Here is a 12,100-nt window from a genome sequence, read left to right as displayed (position 1 = left end):
CAACCATTAAAGCTGCTGAACCCCTCAGCAGGGCCAGCGGGATTTATTGATTTATTGGGGACAGCCCCCCATGCCCACTCCTGCCTGTGGGGGCTGGCAGGGGAGAGAGATGAGCCCCCCAGGAACCAGGGGTGGGAGTGCATGGGTGATGCCAGGCAGGAAGGGTGGAGGCAAAAGGGGGGTGAGATGGGGCCTGGCTGTGGCACTGGGCACCCCAAAAAGGGGTTCTGGGTGCTGTACTGGGATGCAGGACCACTCTGCAAGCAGCACTGGGCAGGATGCAGCCCCTGGAGAGACCAGCTCGGGGCATGGGGCACAGCAGCTCCTGTGGTGGTTTGCCCGGGCAAGGCTTTTTGGGGAGGGGGGCTGGGGGCACCCACAGGGTCAGCTGAAGTGAAGCTCAGGGTCGGGCTCGGGGGCTCTGCCGGGCGGCGGGGGCGGTGCACGGAGCTGCAGAGAGGGAGAGGAGAGGGAAAGGAGAGGGACAGAAGTGGTGCCAACATGCTGAGGCCACTCATCCCCCTTCAGACCCCCCAAAACACACGGGTGGCTCCATTACAGAAGGGCTGGGGCAGGTTTTGGGGTCACAGCATCCCTGTGAAGGGACTTACCGGCCGCAGGCGCGTGGCTGCCAGGTCTGGAGAGCTCTGCCCGCTGCCCGTGCCATCCTGCCGGCAACCTGGGAGGGCCCAGCAGCTCAGCCTGGCTTTTGGGCTCCCCCAGCCCCTTCACAGTCTCCCCAGTTTCCCCAGCACTCACCTCCCAGCGCTGTCTCAGGAACAGAGCTGGGGACCAGGCTGGCCCCGGGTGTGAGGCCAGGAGGGGAGAAGGGCGGAGGGGACGGTGATGGCAGCTCCTGGGAAAAGACAAGCAAGAGGGACGGTCATGGTGGGAAGGGGGCTTCACCTCAGCACCCATGGAAGTGCCAGGGTGACTCAATGACCCTCCTGGCACCAACCTGCCCGGCTGCCTCTCGGGCCCCGGTGAGCTCCTCCACCACCAGGGAGGGGAAGACGCCGACGCGGCCGTCGAAGTCGCCGGTCCAGAAGCCATCGTCCACCTCGCCAGCAGCACGGGGCAGCACCCGGATGATGGCCCCCTCAGGAAAACTCAGCTCCTCGGGGCTCTGCCCCTCGTAGTCGTACAGGGCTCGCACCAGCCAGGCTGTGGGGAGGGTGGGGAGGGGGCTCAGCACACTCTGGATCCCACCCCCCTCTCTGGGGTGGGGGTGATGCCCAGCACTCACCTCCAGGCTCCAGCACCAGTTCTGCAGCCATGATGCTGGAGAGCTGGCGGTGCAAGGCAGAGGGGCCTGGGGGGCCCAGCCCAGCCCCCGAGTCACACCCCAGGGACAGCAGGTACTTTTCAGGGACATAGCCGACCTGCCCAGCCTTGTTCCGAGCCTGAGGAGGCAGAAACCACATGAACATCCCAGGCTCCAGAGTGGGGCCAGCCTGGGGATGTCCAAAAGGTGTCCCCCAGCATGGAGGGGGGCTCAGCCTGCTCCCACCTTCACCCACTCCTCTGCATCCCCATCCTCGATGATCTCCAGCTCCTCGCCCTGGCTGATGGACAGCTCATCTGCCTGGCAGCCCTGCAGGGGATGGGGACAGTGTGGCAGAGAGGCTGAGGTGCCAGCCCTGGGCAGGCAGGGTGAGGGCCAGGCAGGCAGGGCCATACCTGGTAGCCAAAGATCACCCGGCAGGTGTAGGGGTAGGTGCGGGCAGCAGGCCCAGGCTCATCGTCCTCATCGTCCTCATCACTGTCCTCGTAGTCATCGAACTCAGCTGGGTCCAGCCCCGTGGGGGTCTCCTCGCCTGTCCCCCCCATGGCCCCGGCCAGCCAGGCATCCACATCCAGCCCTGCCGCCCGCAGCAGCGCCAGCCGTGCCTCGGCCTTCACTCGGCTCACCTGGGGACACCACACATTGTCACAGTGCCCAGGACACCTCTGGCAGTGTCCCAACCCCATTACCCCCATCCCTGAGCGTGGTGGCATCCCCAGCACCACACACCAAGTGCAGCATCCCAGCCACCACCCCTGCCTGTCCCTACATCCCCCATCCCGGGGGTGACAGACAGATGTCACCCCAAGCTCCCTGACTCGGGGTCCCACCTCTGCCTTGCGGATGTTCTCCCTCACTTCCTCCATCTGCCGCTCCACGGCCGCCGCCTCCGCCTCCAGCCCCTGCTGCCGCCTGGCCTCCAGCCGCTGCAGCACCTGGGTGAGCACCCACAGCTCAGAGGGTGTGCCAGCTGGTGAGGGGCTGCAAAGGCCCCTCCCTGAGCCCCCCGGTGCCCTGTGGGGCAGGACAATACCCACCTCCTCGCTGTGTGCCCTGTTCTTGTGCTCACGGGCCACCCGCGTGGCCCAGCGCCGCGCCTCCTTCTCCAGGCTGGCCCCATCATCTGCTGGTGGCAGCAGGCACACCTGGGCAGGGACACGGCAGTGACAAGGGATGGCTGTGCAGACCCCACCTTGCTGTAATGATCCTCTCCACTTACCTCCTCCATCCCCGTGAGCTGGAAGCGCTGCTCGGGCGCCAGGGAGAAGGCGGGGTGGTCTTGCAGGAAGAGGAGCAGGTCCTGCTCCCGGCACACCTGCAGCAGGGGAGCAGCGTGGGGCTGGGGGCTCACCTGTGCCTTCGTGTCCCACCCAGCTCGGGGCACAGTGCTGTTACCCGTGCAGATGCCTCCACAACACCCTGGAACCAGTCCCGGGTGGGCCGGCAGGTCTCCACCTCCGTCCTGCTGGCAACTGACAAGTGCTCCCGGAGCCGCTCGTAGAGGTCCCCGTCAAGAGCCTGGGAGAAAGCAGATGGGACCCCCCAGCACTGCCACATCCTCCCACTGGAGCATCCCTGAGCCCCCAGGGCAGCCAGCCCTGACCCTGTGCAGCAAGACCTTCCCTGCTGGCAGTGGGGAGAGGCTCCTTGTGGAACCCTGGGGAAGGGGCACGGGGGTTCCGGGCATCCCCTACCTGCATGACCGCAGGCAGCTCCACACGCTGGTAATGCTCCAGGTGGGCAGAGGCAGCCACCAGGGCAAAGCTGTACTCGTTCTGCACCCCTGCCAGCTGCCTCGAGTGCTCGGCCAGTCGTGCTGAGAACTGTGGGGACGTGGGCAGCGAGGCTTGGTGATGGTGGCCCCGTGTCCCCAACATGGGTACCCTGCCATCCCCCACGCCACCAACCTTGGCACTGAGCTTCTGCAGGCTGGCCTTGGTGTGAAATATCCGCCGGTCGCTCTTGCGGAGGCTGGGGAGGGCGGAGGGGGCTGTGAGACCACCCTGAGGCACAGCAGCCCCCCGGCCCCGTGTGCCCTGTGGGCCTCACTCACCGCGCCTCCACGTCGGCCGCCTTGTCCTTGGCCACCTCGCTGCTGCGCCGCAGGTGGCTCAGCTGCTTCTTGGCCTTGTCCAGCTCCTTCACCGTCTCCAGCAGCTCCACCTGCGCCTTCTGCAGCCGCTCGATGCCCTGTGGGGAGTGTCAGCTGGGGGGCACAGCTGTCCCCCCGGCCTGGGCACAGGGACATGGCCTTGCCCCAGTACCTTCTTGAGCGTCCTCTCCTTGCAGAGGCGGGCGCTGCGGGCGGCCTCGGCGGCCAGGGCGCGGTAGCTCTCGGAGGCGGTGACACGGACCTGCCCGGCGTGCGCTGTCCCCTCGATGACGCCTTTCCAGACAGCTGCCACGCTCCTGTGGGCACAGGGTTAACACTGGGACGGGCACTCCCTGCCCCGTGACATCTTTTGAGGGTGCCCAGCAGGACCGCCAGTACCCCCAGTCACAGCAGACTGGGACTGGGGACATCCCACCCATGGCTGCGTCCCAGTGATACCCAAATCCGGGTTGGCATCAAGCATCTCCAAGTTAGGACATCCATGGGCAGGTATAGCAAGCCCCAGCTACTTGTCCCCAGCCCTGTCTCTGTCCCCAGCCCACCTGGAGTCGCCAGCCTCGCCACGGCCCCGATGCCAGTCTCTCTTCACGAACTGGCTGGCCAGCCTCTGCAGAGCCTGCAGACAGACCCGCATCACCAACACTGCCCGACCCTGCCCAGCACCCACCAACCCACCCGGGGCCCAAAACTGGGCTCTCCCACCCCAGCTGCCCACCCCATGGACCTGGGCACACACACGTGCCCCCTCAGAGCACAGACACATCCCTGTGGCTCAGTGTCAGCAGGAATCCCATTGTGCTCCCCAAAACCTTTTTGGGGGGCAGCCACCACAATGAAAGGACCCCCCCCGCTGTGGCTTTTGGGGCAGAGAATTTTGCAAGGGGACATCAGCAAGGGACGCTGGCCACAGAGACAGAGTAGAGGAGCCCCAGCAAAGCCAGGCACAGCAAGACCCCAACCCTGGGGGATGGATGATCACCCCAGTCTGGGGGTGTGAGGGAGGGCAGTGACATGGTGACCAGCTGCAGGAAGGGGGGACACAGTTCTGCTGCAGTATGTCCCCAAGGGATGCTGCAGGGACATCTCACATCAAAACCAAACTGACATTTCAGAGCAGCGCCCTGCGATGACCCAGCAGACAGCAGAGCCCAGCGGTTTCCTCCCCCACAAGGTTTTCCCTCCAGGCTCCCACAACACCCAAGGTTCGGGCCATGCCGTGCTCAGCAGAGCCCCCAGCGGGTGCTGGACGTGGTCAGGGTGCTCCCGGCAGGATGAGCCATCTGCCACCACCCTGCGGGGCCAGCACGGAGCAGCCACGCTCGGGTGATTCCCGAGGCTGCCCTCTGCCTGCATGGGGCCTGCCCAGCTCCTGCCCCGAGCCGCAGGATGGGGCCTGGGCACCCCAGAACGTTGATCCTGAATCCCGATGTGGCACCTCCTTACCTGCCCATACTCCCTGTCAATGGTGGCCCTCTGCTTGCTGTAAGACCTGGGGGGACACAGAGAGGACACACAGAGAGGGGCAGGCATGGGCCACCCCTCCCATCACCTCCTGCCACCATCCCTCTCTTACCATGTCCCCCTGCCACCATCCTGTCCCCATCAGGCCACCCCAGTGGGTGATGGAGCCCATGACCTCGAGGTGACAGGCTCAAGGTGAGCCGAGCCCGGTCCCTGGCACACCCGTGCCAGGTCTCAGCCTGGACACACACACACACACACACACACACACACACACACACACACACAGACACATGCAGACATGGGATGAGATGCCCGGTGTCAGCTTGGGGACACACACACAGACACGGGATGAGCTGTTTCATCTCAGCCTGGGGACATACACACACAGGATGAGCTGCCCGGTCTCAGCTTGGGGACACAGACACATACACACAGAGACATACACACAGACACACACGGGATGAGCTGCCTGGTCTCAGCCTGGGGACAGATACACAGACAAACAGACACAGACACACACACACACACACACACACACACACACACAGAGACAGGATGCGCTGCCCGGTGTCATCTCGACCCGGCTGTCACCTGTGCGGGCCCTACCTGATGTCCTCCAGCAGCTCGGCGTCCCGCTGCTGTTTGCTCTGCAGGCCCGACAGCTGCTCCAGGAGATGGACCCGCAGCTCCTGCGTGAGCTTCACCTGCGGGCAGGTCCCGCTCAGCCCCGCGGCCGCGGCGGGCACGGGGATGCGCTGTGCGCCCTGCCCGGGTACCGGCGCTCACCAGCCCCCCCCCCTGAGCGCCGCCCAACCGCGGCCTCGCTTCCCCGGCCCCGGGAGGCTCCGCCGGGGGCGAGGCTCGGTCACGGCTGCAGGACGCGGCAGCGAGGGAGGACCCGGCCCCGCTGACCTGACCCGGCCCAGCCCGGCCCGGCCCGGCCCGGCCCGGCGCTCACCTTGCGCGGCGGCGGCTGCATGGCTGCGCTGCCCCGGTGCCGGTGCCGATCCCAATCCCGGTGCCGACCGTCGCCGCCCCGATCCGCGTGCGCGGAGCCCGGAACTGCCGGGCCGGCCGCGCCCCGCCCACTGACCACGCCCCCACTGGCCACGCCCCCGTCAGACCACGCCCCAAGACGAGCCCTGCCCCGTCAGGCCCCGCCCACCGCTCACTGACGGACACGCCCCCAGAGCCGCCTCCAACCAGCCCCGCCCCTTCTCCCGCGCCGCCGGGAGCCCCGCCCATGGCGCCCAGCAAGCCCCGCCCCTCGGGGGCTGCAGCGCCGCCTGGTGGTCGGTGATGCACGTGTGGGCGGGGCCATGGGACACGGGGACAGGGGACACGGGGAGACAGGGACATGAGAACACAGGGATATGAGAGGGAGGGACATGGGGACATGGTGATGGAGAGACAGAGACATGGGAACACAGGGATATGTGACACAAGGACATGTGGACATGGGGACATGGGGAGACAGGGACGTAGGAACACAGGGATATGAGAGGGAGGGAGATGGGGACATGGGGATGTGACAGGGATATGTGACATAGGGACATGGGGACATGTAGGTGGGGAGACATGGGGACCTGGGAACACAGGGATATGTGACATAGGGACACGGGGACATGTAGGTGGGGAGACAGGGATGTGAGGACACAGGAGTATGAGGGACAGTGACATGTGGACATGGGGATATGGGAGACAGGGAAGACAGGGACATGGGGACACAGGGATGTGTGACACAGGGGAATTGGGGAGACAGGGATATGAGAGGGAGGAACATACGGACATGGGAGACAGGGACATTGGGACACAGGGATATGTGGCACAGGGACATGGGGATGGGGAGACAGGGACATGGGGACACAGGGATATGTGACAGGGATGTGGGGATATGTGGACACAAGGAGACAAGAGGACAGGGCCATACATGGGGACACAGGGCTGTGAGAGATGGGGATGTGTGGGCACAGCATCACAGGGACATGGGGAGAGGAGCACTGTCCTTGGCCAGGGGGACATGGGGATCACAGCACTGGGATCAATGGGGACTGAGTCCTTGTGCATGAGGATGCACAGGACACTGGTCCCAGGATGTGGTGACACTGGGCCACTGGCCCTGGGATGTGGGGACATGTGGGACACTGAGGGGACAGCCCCCAGCACAGGGACGTATGGAGTCCCACATCACATGGAGGACACAGAGCCCCTGGCTTGGCAGGACCCTGCCGTGGGGACAGGGGCACAGAGCTGAGCAGTGGCATTCAGTGGAGGCCACCTGGAATCATGAGGGACCCCAACCAGTCCCTGTCTGTCCCCGCCCTGTCCTCCTTCCAACCCTCTCCCACCCCCTTCATCTCTCACTTCTCTTTCTGTCTGGATTCCTCTGTTCCCGCACAGCTCGTGGCTCTCCCCACTGTCCCATTCGTCCCCATGACATTTCTGGGGTTGGCTGCACATGTCCTGGTCCCCTGGCGTGTGACAGTGCACAAGGCTGGGCTGGGGAAGTGTCACTGGCTCTGGTATTCCCCTTCTTAGCCGGAAAAATGGACCACCCATTTTTGGATGGCTGCAACACTTTGGTGACAGGAAGGGGACAATGCAGTGTGGCACCATCTACACCAAGCTGTGACACCAGCATGTCAGCCTGGCCCCAGTGATGGATCCTGGCTGTGTGTGGCCCTGGCAGGGCTGGGCAGGCAGGATGCCCAGAGCCCTGGAGTGCTGCAGTGGGGCAGGGCCACGTGTCACCAGGCTGGGGACCCGCTGCCACCTTCCTGTCCCACGCACAGAGCACAAACAGCTCCATCTCCCTGCCGTGCTGCTCCTGGCTGCTCCAGCTCCCTCTGCTGCTTCCTCCTCCCCACACAGGGTCTGTGTGGTCGTGTGACACAGCTGGAAATTTCCCCCTCCATGGCGCGCCCCAGGTGCTCGCTGTGGTGACAACTGGCGGTGACCCCGCGCCTCAGTCTGGCTGTCACACCGCAGGGATGTGGGCAGGACGCTGCCGTGACGTGGTGGAGACACGGGGGGGGTGTCAGCAGAGAAAGGGACGGTGCCAGCCCTGCCGTGTCACCAGCCCTGCTGTGTCACCAGCCCTGCCGTGTCACCAGCCTGTGCCATTGGTGCCGACCCGGCTGGCACAGCGGGCACTCCGCAGAGATGTCCTGGCGGGTGCTGTCACCTGTCTCTGCTGCTGCCTGTGTCACCCTCCTGCTCAGCTGTGCCTGGCTTGGCTCTGCTGCCCAGCCCTCCTCAGGTGAGTGCCTCGATGGGTCTGGGGTGATGGAGTAGGGCAGGGACACCTCACTGGGACACCCCAACATCACGTCCCATGACACTCGGAGGCGATGGCTGGGTGACATGGGGAGAGTTTGGGGCCCTGCTTGCTGCCTTCCCTCTGTGTTCACACTGAGAATCTGAGTGAAGACCTGAAACCCAGCCAGCATTTCCCCTTTTGGCAGCAAAATTCAGATTGCTGCTCTGGTAACCTGAATTTTCCATCCGCTGGATGTGGAGAGGGGGCAGAGGTTGTGGGAGTTGTGTTGGATGTAACCAAAGCCCCCCGGGGTAGGGTGTTGTGGGGACCATCAGGATAGAAATTCTGCAGCTGGGGATGACGTGCAGAGCCTGTCTGGTTTCTTTTTTGAGCAAGCCAGAAAAGGGATTTGATCCTGGGTTGTTTCTCTGGTGCCCTGGGACCTTCCCGTTCTTCGCTTTAGTTCTTTGCACGCAATGAAAATCCCCTGACCACAGGAAGATGAGGAGATGTCTCTGTCTGTGGTGGGGAGCTGAGCTGGGGACACGGGTGGGGCTGTCCCAGCCCTGTGCTGCCCTCCTGATCCCTTTGTGCCAGGCTGGGTAGGACAAGGGACACCAGCAGCACCAGGGCTGTGGGAGCAGAGCCCATCCAGGCTCTGCGTTGGGCTGGCACTGCTGTGGTGGTGGCTGGCACAGAACGGGGCACAGCTGTGCAGGGTGGGGACAGCAGGGTGCTGCTGTGGGACAGGGAGATGCCACCTCCTGTGTGCAGTGGTGGCTCTGCAGGGAGGGATGACAGCTCCTGCCCTTGGCTGAGCCTGACGCCTTGTGTCCCCTTGTGTCCCCTTGTGTCCCCACAGTGCCCAACAAGAAAGGGCGAGCCCTGCTGCCCCTCACTCCCCAGGAGAAGAACGTGTGCTCCCAGGCCTCGGAGGAAGATTTTCTCAGCAGCACCCTCAGCACCCGCCTCCTGCCCGCCCTCTACTCCGTGGTGCTGCTGGTGGGGCTGCCAGCCAACGCTCTGGCCTGCTGGGTCCTGGCCACCAACTTCAGGAGATGCTCCAGCGCTGTCTTCCTGCTCAACCTGGCCGGGGCCGACCTGCTCTTTGTCCTCCTGCTGCCCTTCAAGATCTCCTACCACCTCCTGGGCAACCACTGGCCCTTTGGGGACTACCTGTGCCGTGCCATGGTGGCCTTCTTCTACGGGAACATGTACAGCTCCATCTTCTTCCTCACCTGCATTGGCCTGGAGCGCTACATCTCTGTGGCACACCCCTTCCTGTGGAAGAGCTCCAGCTGGATGAGGGGTAAAGTGGGCATCTCTGTGGGCATCTGGCTGCTGGTGGGGCTGGGCATGAGCCCTCTGCTTTTGCGCTCCCACACACACAGTATCTCCAGCCTGAACATCACGACGTGCCACGATGTGCTAGAAAAGGAAACCCAAAGGTTCTTTGGCTACTATTTCCTGTTCCTGGTGGGGCTGGGCTTTGGGCTGCCCTTTGTGCTCATGATCATCTCCTACAGCTGCATCCTGGCACGGCTGCTGGCCAAGGGAGGGAGCCACGGGCAGGTGATCCACGTCCTGGCCCTGGTCCTGCTGGTCTTCATCCTCTGCTTCACGCCCAGCAACGTGCTGCTCTTCATCCACCACCTGCTGGAGCCCACGGGCTGCAACAACGGCACCTACATCTCCTACGCCCTGGCCCTGGTGCTCAGCGCCTGCAACAACTGCTTTGATCCCTTCATCTACTTCTACGTGTCCCGGGATTTTCGGGGCTGGCTCCGGGATGCTGCAGGCCGCTGCCTGCGGGGGCTCGAGGCCTCGTCGGGGAGGTCCACGGAGAAGACAGCCCTGCCCCTGCGGTCCAGTGAGCAGAGCCAGGGCTGCCAGGCTGTGTGTCCCTGCCCAGAGGATGGGGGAGCCTGAAGCGTGCCCACCATGAAGGGCTGACAATAGACTTGGGCAAAAAATCCCACCTGGATCCAAGGCTCACAAGGGTTTTGCCTCGGTTTTGCCCCCCTGATGACACCAGCACTGCCTAATCCCATGGGACCCTCAGCTGGGTGCCTGGCACCCCAACCTCCCCCCCTGCCAGACCCTGGCATCCCTCACCACTCCCCCTGCAGTGACCAAACCCTCCAGAGTACAAATAAACCTTTATTTCTCCCTGCTGGTGGCAGGAAAGGTACAAACACCCTCGCAGAGGAGGGGCTGCCCTCCATCGCTGGGACTAATGCCAGGCACACACGGCCAGCCCTGCTCCTGCTGCTCCCCCTTTCCCCCCAGACTATGCCACAGTGGATGCAAGGAGGGGAAGGAGAGACGGCTTGGGTGTCCTGGCCCTGCCCTGCAGGCCCAGAGCTGGAGGGGACACGCTGTGTGCCCCCGTGCTGGCAGGCACCCCATGCCCCCTGCCTGGCACGGTGCTGCCAAACATGTGGGCACCACGTTCCTGCTTGGTTTCCCCCTTGACTTGTGTCCCTCGGTGCTGGGCTCCATGACAGGTGTGCCACCCATGAGCAAGGGCACAGTGGGTGGCAGCAGTCCCAGCCCTCCCTGAGGGGGTACCACGGCCCAACATCCTGGTCACCACTTGTCCCTTCGGTTCTGATCCCAGCCTGGCTGTGGGATGAGGAGGAGGAGCAGGGTGGAGGCTCCACGATGTGGGAGTGTGGGGTACCCATCCTCTCTGCCATGGGGTACCCATCATTGCTGCCACCGGGCACGACTTGACCCCGAGTTGGTGGCCACCCCTTTGGCACAGCGGGTCACGTCACCGGCTGGCCTGGCCCCGGGGGTTGGCCATCGCTCTTCCTGAGGATGACACTGCTGAGCTCCTGCATCAGTTTGTCACTGATGGGAGACGGAGGCTGCAGGCTCCTCTTCCTGAGCAGCTCCAGGGAGGTCTCTGTGGTGGGGCTGCTCCCCGGTGTGGCTGCCTGCTCCCAGTCCCTGCCCAGAGCCAGGGAAGGCTCCATGTTCCTCTCCAGAGAGGATGTTTTGGTGGGTCTGAGCCCCGGGCTCGGGGCTTTGCTGCTCTCCAGGTTCAAGCCCCTTTCGAGGGACACGGCTTTTGTGACAGAGGGCCCTGTCACCCTCTGGGCTGGGCTGGCAGGCAGTGAGGAGCGCAGAGCAGTGCCTGGGGGCTCCTCAGGGAACGGGGACGGCTTCTTGGACCTGTCCACGGGGGGCACGGCCGCCAGCTCTGCCAGCAGCCCCTGCCCCAGGTCCAGCGCCGCCAGCTCGGGGAAGTTCCCCACTTCCTCATAGACAGGATCAGCGTCTGCCTCCTTCTCCTGCTGCTCCTCCAGGGAGTCCTGGTGGACCTTCATGGGCTGGGGAGGGCACGGGGGCAGCGTGAGGGGCAGTGCCCACACAGTTCAGCTGTACCCCTCTGTCCCCCTCACCCTGCCCTCCCTGCACTGCCTGGGGATCCTCGTCCCTCACCATGGGGCTGATCCCTGCAGGGGACCCACCCTCCACCAGGTGCCTCGGCTCAGGCACTGCTGCCCTTTCTTCCCCATGGCTGAGGAAGGGGAGTTTTGGTCTCTGCCTGGGCATGGTCCATGCCACCATCCCAGCACCCCTTGGTTCCAGGGTGGGGTGGGCAGGTGGATCCTGTGCAGAGCACAAAGCCAGGAGAGATGAGGTTCAGTGGCCCAGTGGCCTTTTAGGAAATAACCTGATGGCAAGGCACACCTAAACCTCTTTCCTCACTTTCCTTCCATTGATGCCCTATGGGCACTGTGTGCCCAAGGGGAGAGAAGCTCTGGGAACTGGGCTGGACTGGTGACCCCTTGCTTGCCCACACTGGGACCATGCAGGGACCCTCATCCCCAGGCAGGGAACACGCAGAGCTGTGGGCACCCCCTCATCTGCCACACAAGGTGGGCACATCTCTGAGTGCCCGTGGGATGCTGCAGGTGAGCCCTGGCACAGTGCAAAGCCAGCAGCAGGTGCTCCAGGTGTGCAGGTA

General features: G+C 64.2%; 3 protein-coding genes across 3 annotated transcripts in view; 1 reads left to right on the top strand and 2 right to left on the bottom strand.

Moving 5' to 3' along the window:
• Positions 1 to 6: 6 nt before the first annotated feature.
• Positions 7 to 5,938, bottom strand: FCHSD1 (FCH and double SH3 domains 1). Its single transcript, XM_063168474.1, has 19 exons — positions 5,821 to 5,938; positions 5,469 to 5,566; positions 4,842 to 4,887; positions 3,941 to 4,014; positions 3,550 to 3,694; positions 3,339 to 3,475; positions 3,193 to 3,256; positions 2,980 to 3,108; positions 2,681 to 2,803; positions 2,505 to 2,600; positions 2,323 to 2,430; positions 2,116 to 2,220; positions 1,681 to 1,911; positions 1,511 to 1,594; positions 1,247 to 1,403; positions 959 to 1,164; positions 760 to 856; positions 612 to 679; positions 7 to 450 (listed from the first exon to the last, which is right to left on the bottom strand). Exons 1-19 carry the CDS (start codon positions 5,839 to 5,841, stop codon positions 385 to 387), a joined length of 2,055 nt encoding a protein of 684 aa, XP_063024544.1. The 5' UTR covers positions 5,842 to 5,938; the 3' UTR covers positions 7 to 384.
• Positions 5,939 to 8,024: 2,086 nt separating this feature from the next.
• Positions 8,025 to 10,316, top strand: LOC134424609 (proteinase-activated receptor 3-like). Its single transcript, XM_063168471.1, has 2 exons — positions 8,025 to 8,121; positions 8,984 to 10,316. Exons 1-2 carry the CDS (start codon positions 8,025 to 8,027, stop codon positions 10,048 to 10,050), a joined length of 1,164 nt encoding a protein of 387 aa, XP_063024541.1. The 3' UTR covers positions 10,051 to 10,316.
• Positions 10,264 to 12,100, bottom strand: part of ARAP3 (ArfGAP with RhoGAP domain, ankyrin repeat and PH domain 3) — a 27,805-nt gene continuing 25,968 nt past the window's right edge. The window contains exon 34 of the mRNA XM_063168473.1: positions 10,264 to 11,459. Coding sequence (XP_063024543.1) covers positions 10,893 to 11,459 — 567 coding nt within the window. The 3' untranslated portion in view covers positions 10,264 to 10,892. The remainder of the gene's footprint in view (positions 11,460 to 12,100) is intronic.

This window comes from Melospiza melodia, chromosome 14 (assembly GCF_035770615.1).
Source record: "Melospiza melodia melodia isolate bMelMel2 chromosome 14, bMelMel2.pri, whole genome shotgun sequence".
NCBI classification, from domain to species: Eukaryota; Metazoa; Chordata; class Aves; order Passeriformes; family Passerellidae; genus Melospiza; species Melospiza melodia.
This window is presented reverse-complemented; position numbering and strand designations above follow the sequence as displayed.

Coding starts and splice junctions, on each gene's coding strand:
- LOC134424609 (XM_063168471.1), top strand. CDS start 8,025: ATGTCCTGGCGGGTGCTGTCACCTGTCTCTGCTGCTGCCTGTGTCACC. Junction 8,122..8,983: donor TGCTGCCCAGCCCTCCTCAG/GTGAGTGCCTCG, acceptor GTGTCCCCACAG/TGCCCAACAAGAAAGGGCGA.
- FCHSD1 (XM_063168474.1), bottom strand. CDS start 5,841: ATGCAGCCGCCGCCGCGCAAG. Junction 1,595..1,680: donor GGGTGATCTTTGGCTACCAG/GTATGGCCCTGC, acceptor CATCCCCTGCAG/GGCTGCCAGGCAGATGAGCT. Junction 680..759: donor TCCTGAGACAGCGCTGGGAG/GTGAGTGCTGGG, acceptor GGGCCCTCCCAG/GTTGCCGGCAGGATGGCACG.